General features: G+C 43.5%; 1 protein-coding gene across 1 annotated transcript in view; it reads left to right on the top strand.

Moving 5' to 3' along the window:
• Positions 1 to 566: 566 nt before the first annotated feature.
• LOC311126037 (high-affinity choline transporter 1-like) overlaps positions 567 to 15,922 on the top strand; it is a gene marked incomplete at both ends in the record, with an annotated part of 43,411 nt that continues 28,055 nt past the window's right edge. The window contains 2 exons of the mRNA XM_084200066.1: positions 567 to 715; positions 2,673 to 2,816. Of these exons, the coding sequence (XP_084056192.1) occupies positions 567 to 715; positions 2,673 to 2,816 (293 nt within the window). The remainder of the gene's footprint in view (positions 716 to 2,672; positions 2,817 to 15,922) is intronic.

The raw sequence follows: 15,922 nt of genomic DNA, 5'->3' as shown, positions 1-15,922 counted from the left end.
ACGTCAAGTCATTGGATGCATCCAAAATGCTACCCTATTCCCTATATAGTCTCAATAAGACCTGGTCAAAAGTAGTGCTCTATATAGGGGATAGGGTGCCATTTCAGAGGCAGACATTCTTTCCTGACGGTCGACTATTTTATTCATTTTGATTTAACCCTTTATTTTATGCATTTTATTCTTATTTGACCAGGTAAGTTGACTGAGAACACATTCTCATTTACAGCAACGACCTTGGGGAATAGTTACTCAACGCCCCGGCTTGGTGAGATGCTGGACCCAGATGGGTCTAGATAGAGTACTTAGATCAGGGGGGGGGGAAACAGGTCAGACGTGTTTTTAATTAACCCTACCACTGTTGAAAGAGTTATGTTCATTCTAGCTGGTGTATGAATAATGTTGTTTGTTACTTCAAGCACAGTAAGCAGGGCTCTTCACACTTCCAGTATAACGATGAGGGACCAAATCGGTTTAATAACAGTAAAATCAGGTTATCTGTGGTGCCACAAAACTATGTTAACCCGCTGAGCTAAAGGTGTGTGTGTGTGCGTGTGTGCGTGTTGCAGGTGGCACTATGAGTGTGATTTTGGACCTGCCCTACTCCTACTCCGTGGGGATTTCTGCAGTGGTGGCCATCGTCTACACTCTACTGGGAGGACTCTACTCTGTAGCCTACACTGACGTCATCCAGCTCATCCTCATCTTCCTCAGTCTGGTGAGTGACAGGCGGCCATTTTGAATCCAATCCAGTCTGGTGAGTAACAGGCGGCCATTTTGAATCTAAACCAGCCTGGTGAGTCTAAGGCCGTGGAAACGTTGGAATTTTGTGTCGAAGTACACTGCTCAAAAGAATTTAAGGGAACACTTAAACAACACAATGTAACTCCAAGTCAATCACACTTCTGTGAAATCAAACTGTCCACTTAGGAAGCAACACTGATTGACAATCAATTTCACATGCTGTTGTGCAAATGGAATAGACAACAGGTGGAAACTATAGGCAATTAGCAAGACACCCCCAATAAAGGACTGGTTCTGCAGGTGGTGACCACAGACCACTTCTCAGTTCCTATGCTTCCTGGCTGATGTTTTGGTCACTTTTGAATGCTGGCAGTGCTTTCACTCTAGTGGTAGCATGAAACGGAGTCTACAACCCACACAAGTGGCTCAGGTAGTGCATTTCATCCAGGATGGCACATCAATGCGAGCTGTGTGAAGAATGTTTGCTGTGTCTGTCAGCGTACTGTCCAGAGCATGGAGGCGCTACCAGGAGACAGGCCAGTACATCAGGAGACGTGGAGGAGGCCGTAGGAGGGCAACAACCCAGCAGCAGGACCGCTACCTCCGCCTTTGTGCAAGGAGGAGCAGGAGGAGCACTGCCAGAGCCCTGCAAAATGACCTCCAGCAGGCCACAAATGTGCATGTGTCTGCTCAAACGGTCAGAAACAGACTCCATGAGGGTGGTATGAGGGCCCGACATCCACAGGTGGGGGTTGTGCTTACAGCCCAACACCGTGCAGGACGTTTGGCATTTGCCAGAGAACACCAAGATTGGCCACTGGCGCCCTGTGCTCTTCACAGATGAAAGCAGGTTCACACTGAGCACGTGACAGACGTGACAGAGTCTGGAGACGCCGTGGAGAACGTTCTGCTGCCTGCAACATCCTCCAGCATGACCGGTTTGGCGGTGGGTCAGTCATGGTATGGGGTGGCATTTCTTTGGGGGGCCGCACAGCCCTCCATGTGCTCGCCAGAGGTAGCCTGACTGCCATTAGGTACCGAGATGAGATCCTCAGACCCCTTGTGAGACCATATGCTGGTGCGGTTGGCCCTGGGTTCCTCCTAATGCTAGACCTCATGTGGCTGGAGTGTGTCAGCAGTTCCTGCAAGAGGAAGGCATTGATGCTATGGACTGGCCCGCCCGTTCCCCAGACCTGAATCCAATTGAGCACATCTGGGACATCATGTCTCGCTCCATCCACCAACGCCACGTTGCACCACAGACTGTCCAGGAGTTGGCGGATGCTTTAGTCCAGGTCTGGGAGGAGATCCCTCAGGAGACCATCCGCCACCTCATCAGGAGCATGCCCAGGCGTTGTAGGGAGGTCATACAGGCACGTGGAGGCCACACACACACTACTGAGCCTCATTTTGACTTGTTTTAAGGACATTACATCAAAGTTGGATCAGCCTTTAGTGTGGTTTTCCACTTTAATTTTGAGGGTGACTCCAAATCCAGACCTCCATGGGTTGATACATTTGATTTCCATTGATAATTTCTGTGTGATTTTGTTGTCAGCACATTCAACTATGTAAAGAAAAAAAAGTATTTAATAAGATTATTTCATTCATTCAGATCTAGGATGTGTTATTTTAGTGTTCCCTTAATTTTTTTTGAGCAGTGTATTTTGGATGGAGCCAATACCTTTTTCAATGGGAGTAATCTGTTGTTGGATGATTGCCCAACGAAAAAACACACAAACGGTCTTTTGTCTTTTAACGGATGGAACTCGTGTGAAAATAGTTGACTTCAGATGTACTTTTGATGGACGAAAACAGAAAATGATGTTCATCATATGCGATTTAATGTATGTTCATGCGTCTCAGTGTGTCTGCACCTTTAAGACAGGAGTTAATTATTTTAATTTGGGCTTTTCTGTCTCTGCTGCCAGTGGCTGTGTGTCCCGTTCCTCATGGTCAACCCAGTGGTGGGTGACATAACCCAGACAGCCTTCAACCACACCTACCAGGCTCCCTGGCTGGGGACAATGGAGAAGGAGAAGGTCTTGAAGTGGATTGATGACTTCTTACTGGTGGTGAGATCAACTGATTGATTCATTGATGGATGGATGGATGGTTGGTTGATGTGTTAGATAATAATTAGATAAGCATTTGGTAAGTAGAAAATATGCATCTCCTCTATCATACAGTAACATCACCAGTCTCTGTCCTATCTCCTCTATCATAGTCATATCACCAGTCTCTCTCCTATCTCCCCTCCTCTACAATACAGTCATATCACCAGTCTCTCTCCTATCTTCTCTCCTCTACAATACAGTCATATCACCAGTCTGTCTCCTATCTCATATCTCCTCTATCATACAGTCATATCACCAGTCTCTCTCCTATCTCCTCTACAATAGTCATATCACCAGTCTCTCTCCTATCTCCTATACAATAGACATATCACCAGTCTCTCTCTCCTATCTCCTCTATCATAGAGTCATATCACCAGTCTCTCTCCTATCTCCTCTCCTCTACAATACAGTCATATCACCAGTCTCTCTCCTATCTCCTATCTCCTCTATCATACAGTCATATCACCAGTCTCTCTCCTATCTCCTCTCCTCTACAATGCAGTCATATCACCAGTCTCTCTCCTATCTCCTCTACAATACAGTCATATCACCAGCCTCTCTCCTATCTCCTCTACAATACAGTCATATCACCAGCCTCTCTCCTATCTCCTCTACAATACAGTCATATCACCAGTCTCTCTCCTATCCCCTCTACAATACAGTCATATCACCAGTCTCTCTCCTATCTCCTCCACAATAGTCATATCACCAGTCTCTCTCCTATCTCCTCTACAATACAGTAACATCACCAGTCTCTGTCCTATCTCCTCTATCATAGTCATATCACCAGTCTCTCTCCTATCTCCCCTCCTCTACAATACAGTCATATCACCAGTCTCTCTCCTATCTTCTCTCCTCTACAATACAGTAATATCACCAGTCTGTCTCCTATCTCATATCTCCTCTATCATACAGTAATATCACCAGTCTCTCTCCTATCTCCTCTACAATAGTCATATCACCAGTCTCTCTCCTATCTCCTATACAATAGACATATCACCAGTCTCTCTCTCCTATCTCCTCTATCATAGAGTCATATCACCATTCTCTCTCCTATCTCCTCTCCTCTACAATACAGTCATATCACCAGTCTCTCTCCTATCTCCTATCTCCTCTATCATACAGTCATATCACCAGTCTCTCTCCTATCTCCTCTCCTCTACAATGCAGTCATATCACCAGTCTCTCTCCTATCTCCTCTACAATACAGTCATATCACCAGCCTCTCTCCTATCTCCTCTACAATACAGTCATATCACCAGCCTCTCTCCTATCTCCTCTACAATACAGTCATATCACCAGTCTCTCTCCTATCCCCTCTACAATACAGTCATATCACCAGTCTCTCTCCTATCTCCTCCACAATAGTCATATCACCAGTCTCTCTCCTATCTCCTCTACAATACAGTCATATCACCAGTCTCTCTCCTATCTCCTCTACAATACAGTCATATCACCAGTCTCTCTCCTATCTTCTCTCCTCTACAATACAGTCATATCACCAGTCTCTCTCCTATCTCATATCTCCTCTATCACACAGTCATATCACCAGTCTCTCTCCTATCTCCTCTCCTCTACAATTCAGTCATATTACCAGTCTCTCTCCTATCTCCTCTACAATACAGTCATATCACCAGCCTCTCTCCTATCTCCTCTACAATACAGTCATATCACCAGTCTCTCTCCTATCTCCTCTACAATACAGTCATATCACCAGTCTCTCTCCTATCTTCTCTCCTCTACAATACAGTCATATCACCAGTCTCTCTCCTATCTCATATCTCCTCTATCATACAGTCATATCACCAGTCTCTCTCCTATCTCCTCTACTCTACAATGCAGTCATATCACCAGTCTCTCTCCTATCTCCTCTACAATACAGTCATATCACCAGCCTCTCTCCTATCTCCTCTACAATACAGTCATATCACCAGTCTCTCTCCTATCTCCTCTACAATACAGTCATATCACCAGTCTCTCTCCTATCCCCTCTACAATACAGTCATATCACCAGTCTCTCTCCTATCTCCTCCACAATAGTCATATCACCAGTCTCTCTCCTATCTCCTCTACAATACAGTCATATCACCAGTCTCTCTCCTATCTCCTCTACAATAGTCATATCACCAGTCTCTCTCCTATCTCCTCTACAATACAGTCATATCACCAGTCTCTCTCCTATCTCCTCTATCATACAGTCATATCACCAGTCTCTCTCCTATCTCCTCTACAATAGTAATATCACCAGTCTCTCTCCTATCTCCTCTCCTCTACAATACAGTCATATCACCAGTCTCTCTCCTAACTCCTCTCCTCTACAATACAGTCATATCACCAGTCTCTCTCCTATCTCCTCTACAATAGTAATATCACCAGTCTCTCTCCTATATCCTCTACAATACAGTCATATCACCAGTCTCTCTCCTATCTCCTCTACAATACAGTCATATCACCAGTCTCTCTCCTATCTCCTCTCCTCTACAATACAGTCATATCACCAGTCTCTCTCCTATCTCCTCTCCTCTACAATACAGTCATACTACCAGTCTCTCTCCTATCTCCTCTACTACAGTCATATCACCAGTCTCTCTCCTATCTCCGCTACAATACAGTCATATCACCAGTCTCTCTCCTATCTCCTCTACAATACAGTCATATCACCAGTCTCTCTCCTATCCCCTCTACAATACAGTCATATCACCAGTCTCTCTCCTATCTCCTCTACAATACAGTCATATCACCAGTCTCTCTCCTATCCCCTCTACAATACAGTCATATCACCAGTCTCTCTCCTATCCCCTCTACAATACAGTCATATCACCAGTCTCTCTCCTATCTCCTCTACAATACAGTCATATCACCAGTCTCTCTTCTATCTCCTCTACAATACAGTCATATCACCAGTCTCTCTCATATCTCCTCTACAATACAGTCATATCACCAGTCTCTCTCCTATCTCCTCTACAATACAGTCATATCAACAGTCTCTCTCCTATCTCCTCTACAATACAGTCATATCACCAGTCTCTCTCCTATCTCCTCTACAATACAGTCATATCACCAGTCTCTTCTATCTCCTCTACAATACAGTCATATCACCAGTCTCTCTCCTATCTCCTCTACAATACAGTCATATCACCAGTCTCTCTCCTATCCCCTCTACAATAGTCATATCACCAGTCTCTCTCATATCTCCTCTACAATACAGTCATATAACCAGTCTCTCTCCTATCTCCTCTACAATACAGTCATATCACCAGTCTCTCTCCTATCTCCTCTATCATACAGTCATATCACCAGTCTATCTCCTATCTCCTCTACAATACAGTCATATCACAAGTCTCTCTCCTATCTCCTCTACAATACAGTCATATCACCAGTCTCTCTCCTATCTCCTCTACAATACAGCCATATCACCAGTCTCTCCCCTATCTCCTCTACAATACAGTCATATCACCAGTCTCTCTCCTATCTCCTCTACAATACAGTCATATCACCAGTCTCTCTCCTATCTCCTCTACAATACAGTCATATCACCAGTCTCTCTCCTATCTTCTCTCCTCTACAATACAGTCATATCACCAGTCTCTCTCCTATCTCATATCTCCTCTATCATACAGTCATATCACCAGTCTCTCTCCTATCTCCTCTACAATGCAGTCATATCACCAGTCTCTCTCCTATCTCCTCTACAATACAGTCATATCACCAGCCTCTCTCCTATCTCCTCTACAATACAGTCATATCACCAGTCTCTCTCCTATCTCCTCTACAATACAGTCATATCACCAGTCTCTCTCCTATCCCCTCTACAATACAGTCATATCACCAGTCTCTCTCCTATCTCCTCCACAATAGTCATATCACCAGTCTCTCTCCTATCTCCTCTACAATACAGTCATATCACCAGTCTCTCTCCTATCTCCTCTACAATAGTCATATCACCAGTCTCTCTCCTATCTCCTCTACAATACAGTCATATCACCAGTCTCTCTCCTATCTCCTCTACAATACAGTCATATCACCAGTCTCTGTCCTATCTCCTCTATCATAGAGTCATATCACCAGTATCTCTCCTATCTCCTCTATCATACAGTCATATCACCAGTCTCTCTCCTATCTCCTCTACAATAGTAATATCACCAGTCTCTCTCCTATCTCCTCTCCTCTACAATACAGTCATATCACCAGTCTCTCTCCTAACTCCTCTCCTCTACAATACAGTCATATCACCAGTCTCTCTCCTATCTCCTCTACAATAGTAATATCACCAGTCTCTCTCCTATATCCTCTACAATACAGTCATATCACCAGTCTCTCTCCTATCTCCTCTACAATACAGTCATATCACCAGTCTCTCTCCTATCTCCTCTCCTCTACAATACAGTCATATCACCAGTCTCTCTCCTATCTCCTCTCCTCTACAATACAGTCATACTACCAGTCTCTCTCCTATCTCCTCTACTACAGTCATATCACCAGTCTCTCTCCTATCTCCGCTACAATACAGTCATATCACCAGTCTCTCTCCTATCTCCTCTACAATACAGTCATATCACCAGTCTCTCTCCTATCCCCTCTACAATACAGTCATATCACCAGTCTCTCTCCTATCTCCTCTACAATACAGTCATATCACCAGTCTCTCTCCTATCCCCTCTACAATACAGTCATATCACCAGTCTCTCTCCTATCCCCTCTACAATACAGTCATATCACCAGTCTCTCTCCTATCTCCTCTACAATACAGTCATATCACCAGTCTCTCTTCTATCTCCTCTACAATACAGTCATATCACCAGTCTCTCTCATATCTCCTCTACAATACAGTCATATCACCAGTCTCTCTCCTATCTCCTCTACAATACAGTCATATCAACAGTCTCTCTCCTATCTCCTCTACAATACAGTCATATCACCAGTCTCTCTCCTATCTCCTCTACAATACAGTCATATCACCAGTCTCTTCTATCTCCTCTACAATACAGTCATATCACCAGTCTCTCTCCTATCTCCTCTACAATACAGTCATATCACCAGTCTCTCTCCTATCTCCTCTACAATACAGTCATATAACCAGTCTCTCTCCTATCTCTTCTACAATACAGTCATATCACCAGTCTCTCTCCTATCTCCTCTATCATACAGTCATATCACCAGTCTCTCTCCTATCTCCTCTACAATACAGTCATATCACAAGTCTCTCTCCTATCTCCTCTACAATACAGTCATATCACCAGTCTCTCTCCTATCTCCTCTACAATACAGCCATATCACCAGTCTCTCCCCTATCTCCTCTACAATACAGTCATATCACCAGTCTCTCTCCTATTTCCTCTACAATACAGTCATATCACCAGTCTCTCTCCTATCTCCTCCACAATAGTCATATCACCAGTCTCTCTCCTATCTCCTCTACAATACAGTCATATCACCAGTCTCTCTCCTATCTCCTCTACAATAGTCATATCACCAGTCTCTCTCCTATCTCCTCTACAATACAGTCATATCACCAGTCTCTCTCCTATCTCCTCTACAATACAGTCATATCACCAGTCTCTGTCCTATCTCCTCTATCATAGAGTCATATCACCAGTATCTCTCCTATCTCCTCTATCATACAGTCATATCACCAGTCTCTCTCCTATCTCCTCTACAATAGTAATATCACCAGTCTCTCTCCTATCTCCTCTCCTCTACAATACAGTCATATCACCAGTCTCTCTCCTAACTCCTCTCCTCTACAATACAGTCATATCACCAGTCTCTCTCCTATCTCCTCTACAATAGTAATATCACCAGTCTCTCTCCTATATCCTCTACAATACAGTCATATCACCAGTCTCTCTCCTATCTCCTCTACAATACAGTCATATCACCAGTCTCTCTCCTATCTCCTCTCCTCTACAATACAGTCATATCACCAGTCTCTCTCCTATCTCCTCTCCTCTACAATACAGTCATACTACCAGTCTCTCTCCTATCTCCTCTACTACAGTCATATCACCAGTCTCTCTCCTATCTCCGCTACAATACAGTCATATCACCAGTCTCTCTCCTATCTCCTCTACAATACAGTCATATCACCAGTCTCTCTCCTATCCCCTCTACAATACAGTCATATCACCAGTCTCTCTCCTATCTCCTCTACAATACAGTCATATCACCAGTCTCTCTCCTATCCCCTCTACAATACAGTCATATCACCAGTCTCTCTCCTATCCCCTCTACAATACAGTCATATCACCAGTCTCTCTCCTATCTCCTCTACAATACAGTCATATCACCAGTCTCTCTTCTATCTCCTCTACAATACAGTCATATCACCAGTCTCTCTCATATCTCCTCTACAATACAGTCATATCACCAGTCTCTCTCCTATCTCCTCTACAATACAGTCATATCAACAGTCTCTCTCCTATCTCCTCTACAATACAGTCATATCACCAGTCTCTCTCCTATCTCCTCTACAATACAGTCATATCACCAGTCTCTTCTATCTCCTCTACAATACAGTCATATCACCAGTCTCTCTCCTATCTCCTCTACAATACAGTCATATCACCAGTCTCTCTCCTATCTCCTCTACAATACAGTCATATAACCAGTCTCTCTCCTATCTCTTCTACAATACAGTCATATCACCAGTCTCTCTCCTATCTCCTCTATCATACAGTCATATCACCAGTCTCTCTCCTATCTCCTCTACAATACAGTCATATCACAAGTCTCTCTCCTATCTCCTCTACAATACAGTCATATCACCAGTCTCTCTCCTATCTCCTCTACAATACAGCCATATCACCAGTCTCTCCCCTATCTCCTCTACAATACAGTCATATCACCAGTCTCTCTCCTATTTCCTCTACAATACAGTCATATCACCAGTCTCTCTCCTATCTCCTCTACAATACAGTCATATCACCAGTCTCTCTCCTATCTCCTCTACAATAGTCATATCACCAGTCTCTCTCCTAACCTCCTCTACAATGCAGTCATATCACCAGTCTCTCTCCTATCTCCTCAACAATACAGTCATATCACCAGTCTCTCTCCTATCTCCTCTACAATACAGTCCTATCACCAGTCTCTCTCATATCTCCTCTACAATACAGTCATATCACCAGTCTTTCTCCTATCTCCTCTCCTCTACAATACAGTCATATCACCAGTCTCTCTCCTATCTCCTCTACAATACAGTCATATCACCAGTCTCTCTCCTATCCCCTCTACAATACAGTCATATCACCAGTCTCTCTCCAATCTCCTCTACAATACAGTCATATCACCAGTCTCTCTCCTATCTCCTCTATCATACAGTCATATCACCAGTCTCTCTCCTATCTCCTCTACAATACAGTCATATCACCAGTCTCTCTCCTATCTCCTCTACAATACAGTCATATCACCAGTCTCTCTCCTAACCTCCTCTACAATACAGTCATATCACCAGTCTCTCTCCTATCTCCTCTACAATACAGTCATATCACCAGTCTCTCTCCTATCTCCTCTACAATACAGTCCTATCACCAGTCTCTCTCATATCTCCTCTACAATACAGTCATATCACCAGTCTCTCTCCTATCTCCTCTCCTCTACAATACAGTCATATCACCAGTCTCTCTCCTATCTCCTCTACAATACAGTCATATCACCAGTCTCTCTCCTATCCCCTCTACAATACAGTCATATCACCAGTCTCTCTCCAATCTCCTCTACAATACAGTCATATCACCAGTCTCTCTCCTATCTCCTCTATCATACAGTCATATCACCAGTCTCTCTCCTATCTCCTCTACAATACAGTCATATCACCAGTCTCTCTCCTATCTCCTCTACAATACAGTCATATCACCAGTCTCTCTCCTATCTCCTCTACAATACAGTCATATCACCAGTCTCTCCCCTATCTCCTCTAAAATACAGTCATATCACCAGTCTCCCTCCTATCTCCTCTACAATACAGTCATATCACCAGTCTCTCTCCTATCTCCTCTACAATACAGTCATATCACCAGTCTCTCTCCTATCTCCTCTACAATACAGTCATATCACCAGTCTCTCTCCTATCTCCTCTACAATACAGTCCTTTCACCAGTCTCTCTCATATCTCCTCTACAATACAGTCATATCACCAGTCTCTCTCCTATCTCCTCTACAATACAGTCATATCACCAGTCTCTCTCCTATCCCCTCTACAATACAGTCATATCACCAGTCTCTCTCCAATCTCCTCTACAATACAGTCATATCACCAGTCTCTCTCCTATCTCCTCTATCATACAGTCATATCACCAGTCTCTCTCCTATCTCCTCTACAATACAGTCATATCACCAGTCTCTCTCCTATCTCCTCTACAATACAGTCATATCACCAGTCTCTCTCCTATCGCCTCTACAATACAGTCATATCACCACTCTCTCCCCTATCTCCTCTACAATACAGTCATATCACCAGTCTCTCTCCTATCTCCTCTACAATACAGTCATATCACCCGTCTCTCTCCTATCTCCTCTACAATACAGTCATATCACCAGTCTCTCTCCTATCTCCTCTACAATACAGTCATATCACCAGTCTCTCTCCTATCTCCTCTACAATAGTAATATCACAGTCTCTCTCCTATATCCTCTACAATACAGACATATCACCAGTCTCTCTCCTATCCCCTCTACAATACAGTCATATCACCAGTCTCTCTCATATCTCCTCTACAATACAGTCATATCACCAGTCTCTCTCCTATCTCCTCTACAATACAGTCATATCAACAGTCTCTCTCCTATCTCCTCTACAATACAGTCATATCAGCAGTCTCTCTCCTATCTCCTCTACAATACAGTCATATCACCAGTCTCTTCTATCTCCTCTACAATACAGTCATATCACCAATCTCTCTCCTATCTCCTCTACAATACAGTCATATCACCAGTCTCTTCTATCTCCTCTACAATACAGTCATATCACCAGTCTCTCTCCTATCTCCTCTACAATACAGTCATATCACCAGTCTCTCTCCTATCCCCTCTACAATAGTCATATCACCAGTCTCTCTCCTATCTCCTCTACAATACAGTCATATAACCAGTCTCTCTCCTATCTCCTCTACAATACAGTCGTATCACCAGTCTCTCTCCTATCTCCTCTATCATACAGTCGTATCACCAGTCTCTCTCCTATCTCCTCTACAATACAGTCATATCACCAGCCTCTCTCCTATCTCCTCTACAATACAGTCATATCACCAGTCTCTCTCCTATCTCCTCTACAATACAGCCATATCACCAGTCTCTCCCCTATCTCCTCTACAATACAGTCATATCACCAGTCTCTCTCCTATCTCCTCTACAATACAGTCATATCACCAGTCTCTCCTATCTCCTCTACAATACAGTCATATCACCAGTCTCTCTCCTATCTCCTCTACAATACAGTCATATCACCAGTCTCTCTCCTAACCTCCTCTACAATACAGTCATATCACCAGTCTCTCTCCTATCTCCTCTACAATACAGTCATATCACCAGTCTCTCTCCTATCTCCTCTACAATACAGTCCTATCACCAGTCTCTCTCATATCTCCTCTACAATACAGTCATATCACCAGTCTCTCTCATATCTCCTCTACAATACAGTCATATCACCAGTCTCTCTCCTATCTCCTCTCCTCTACAATACAGTCATATCACCAGTCTCTTCTATCTCCTCTACAATACAGTCATATCACCTGTCTCTCTCCTATCTCCTCTACAATACAGTCATATCACCAGTCTCTCTCCTATCCCCTCTACAATAGTCATATCACCAGTCTCTCTCCTATCTCCTCTACAATACAGTCATATAACCAGTCTCTCTCCTATCTCCTCTACAATACAGTCGTATCACCAGTCTCTCTCCTATCTCCTCTATCATACAGTCGTATCACCAGTCTCTCTCCTATCTCCTCTACAATACAGTCATATCACCAGCCTCTCTCCTATCTCCTCTACAATACAGTCATATCACCAGTCTCTCTCCTATCTCCTCTACAATACAGCCATATCACCAGTCTCTCTCCTATCTCCTCTACAATACAGTCATATCACCAGTCTCTCTCCTATCTCCTCTACAATACAGTCATATCACCAGTCTCTCCTATCTCCTCTACAATACAGTCATATCACCAGTCTCTCTCCTATCTCCTCTACAATACAGTCATATCACCAGTCTCTCTCCTAACCTCCTCTACAATACAGTCATATCACCAGTCTCTCTCCTATCTCCTCTACAATACAGTCATATCACCAGTCTCTCTCCTATCTCCTCTACAATACAGTCCTATCACCAGTCTCTCTCATATCTCCTCTACAATACAGTCATATCACCAGTCTCTCTCCTATCTCCTCTCCTCTACAATACAGTCATATCACCAGTCTCTCTCCTATCTCCTCTACAATACAGTCATATCACCAGTCTCTCTCCTATCCCCTCTACAATACAGTCATATCACCAGTCTCTCTCCAATCTCCTCTACAATACAGTCATATCACCAGTCTCTCTCCTATCTCCTCTATCATACAGTCATATCACCAGTCTCTCTCCTATCTCCTCTACAATACAGTCATATCACCAGTCTCTCTCCTATCTCCTCTACAATACAGTCATATCACCAGTCTCTCTCCTATCTCCTCTACAATACAGTCATATCACCAGTCTCTCCCCTATCTCCTCTACAATACAGTCATATCACCAGTCTCTCTCCTATCTCCTCTACAATACGGTCATATCACCATTCTCTCTCCTATCTCCTCTACAATACAGTCATATCACCAGTCTCTCTCCTATCTCCTCTACAATACAGTCATATCACCAGTCTCTCTCCTATCTCCTCTACAATACAGTCCTATCACCAGTCTCTCTCATATCTCCTCTACAATACAGTCATATCACCAGTCTCTCTCCTATCTCCTCTACAATACAGTCATATCACCAGTCTCTCTCCTATCTCCTCTACAATACAGTCATATCACCAGTCTCTCTCCTATCTCCTCTACAATACAGTAATATCACCAGTCTCTCTCCTATCTCCTCTACAATACAGTCCTATCACCAGTCTCTCTCATATCTCCTCTACAATACAGTCATATCACCAGTCTCTCTCCTATCTCCTCTACAATACAGTCATATCACCAGTCTCTCTCCTATCTCCTCTACAATACAGTCATATCACCAGTCTCTCTCCTATCTCCTCTACAATACAGTCATATCACCAGTCTCTCTCCTATCCCCTCTACAATACAGTCATATCACCAGTCTCTCTCCAATCTCCTCTACAATACAGTCTTATCACCAGTCTCTCTCCTATCTCCTCTATCATACAGTCATATCACCAGTCTCTCTCCTATCTCCTCTACAATACAGTCATATCACCAGTCTCTCTCCTATCTCCTCTACAATACAGTCATATCACCAGTCTCTCTCCTATCTCCTCTACAATACAGTCACATCACCAGTCTCTCCCCTATCTCCTCTACAATACAGTCATATCACCAGTCTCTCTCCTATCTCCTCTACAATACAGTCATATCACCAGTCTCTCTCCTATCTCCTCTACAATACAGTCATATCACCAGTCTCTCTCCTATCTCCTCTACAATACAGTAATATCACCAGTCTCTCTCCTATCTCCTCTACAATACAGTCCTATCACCAGTCTCTCTCATATCTCCTCTACAATACAGTCATATCACCAGTCTCTCTCCTATCTCCTCTACAATACAGTCATATAACCAGTCTCTCTCCTATCTCCTCTACAATACAGTCATATCACCAGTCTCTCTCCTATCTCCTCTATCATACAGTCATATCACCAGTCTCTCGCCTATCTCCTCTACAATACAGTCATATCACCAGTCTCTCTCCTATCTCCTCTACAATACAGTCATATCACCAGTCTCTCTCCTATCTCCTCTACAATACAGTCATATCACCAGTCTCTCCCCTATCTCCTCTACAATACAGTCATATCACCAGTCTCTCTCCTATCTCCTCTAAAATACAGTCATATCACCAGTCTCTCTCCTATCCCCTCTACAATAGTCATATCACCTAGTCTCTCTCCTATCTCCTCTACAATACAGTCATATAACCAGTCTCTCTCCTATCTCCTCTACAATACAGTCATATCACCAGTCTCTCTCCTATCTCCTCTATCATACAGTCATATCACCAGTCTCTCTCCTATCTCCTCTACAATACAGTCATATCACCAGTCTCTCTCCTATCTCCTCTACAATACAGTCATATCACCAGTCTCTCTCCTATCTCCTCTACAATACAGCCATATCACCAGTCTCTCCCCTATCTCCTCTACAATACAGTCATATCACCAGTCTCTCTCCTATCTCCTCTACAATACAGTCATATCACCAGTCTCTCCTATCTCCTCTACAATACAGTCATATCACCAGTCTCTCTCCTATCTCCTCTACAATACAGTCATATCACCAGTCTCTCTCCTAACCTCCTCTACAATACAGTCATATCACCAGTCTCTCTCCTATCTCCTCTACAATACAGTCATATCACCAGTCTCTCTCCTATCTCCTCTACAATACAGTCCTATCACCAGTCTCTCTCATATCTCCTCTACAATACAGTCATATCACCAGTCTCTCTCCTATCTCCTCACCTCTACAATACAGTCATATCACCAGTCTCTCTCCTATCTCCTCTACAATACAGTCATATCACCAGTCTCTCTCCTATCCCCTCTACAATACAGTCATATCACCAGTCTCTCTCCAATCTCCTCTACAATACAGTCATATCACCAGTTTCTCTCCTATCTCCTCTATCATACAGTCATATCACCAGTCTCTCTCCTATCTCCTCTACAATACAGTCATATCACCAGTCTCTCTCCTATCTCCTCTACAATACAGTCATATCACCAGTCTCTCTCCTATCTCCTCTACAATACAGTCATATCACCAGTCTCTCCCCTATCTCCTCTACAATACAGTCATATCACCAGTCTCTCTCCTATCTCCTCTACAATACAGTCATATCACCATTCTCTCTC

Source organism: Coregonus lavaretus (assembly GCF_964263955.1).
Source record: "Coregonus lavaretus genome assembly, contig: HAP1_SCAFFOLD_736, whole genome shotgun sequence".
Lineage (NCBI taxonomy): Eukaryota > Metazoa > Chordata > Actinopteri > Salmoniformes > Salmonidae > Coregonus > Coregonus lavaretus.
The sequence above is the reverse complement of the archived record's forward strand: the minus strand, read 5'-3'. Positions and strand labels throughout refer to the sequence as shown.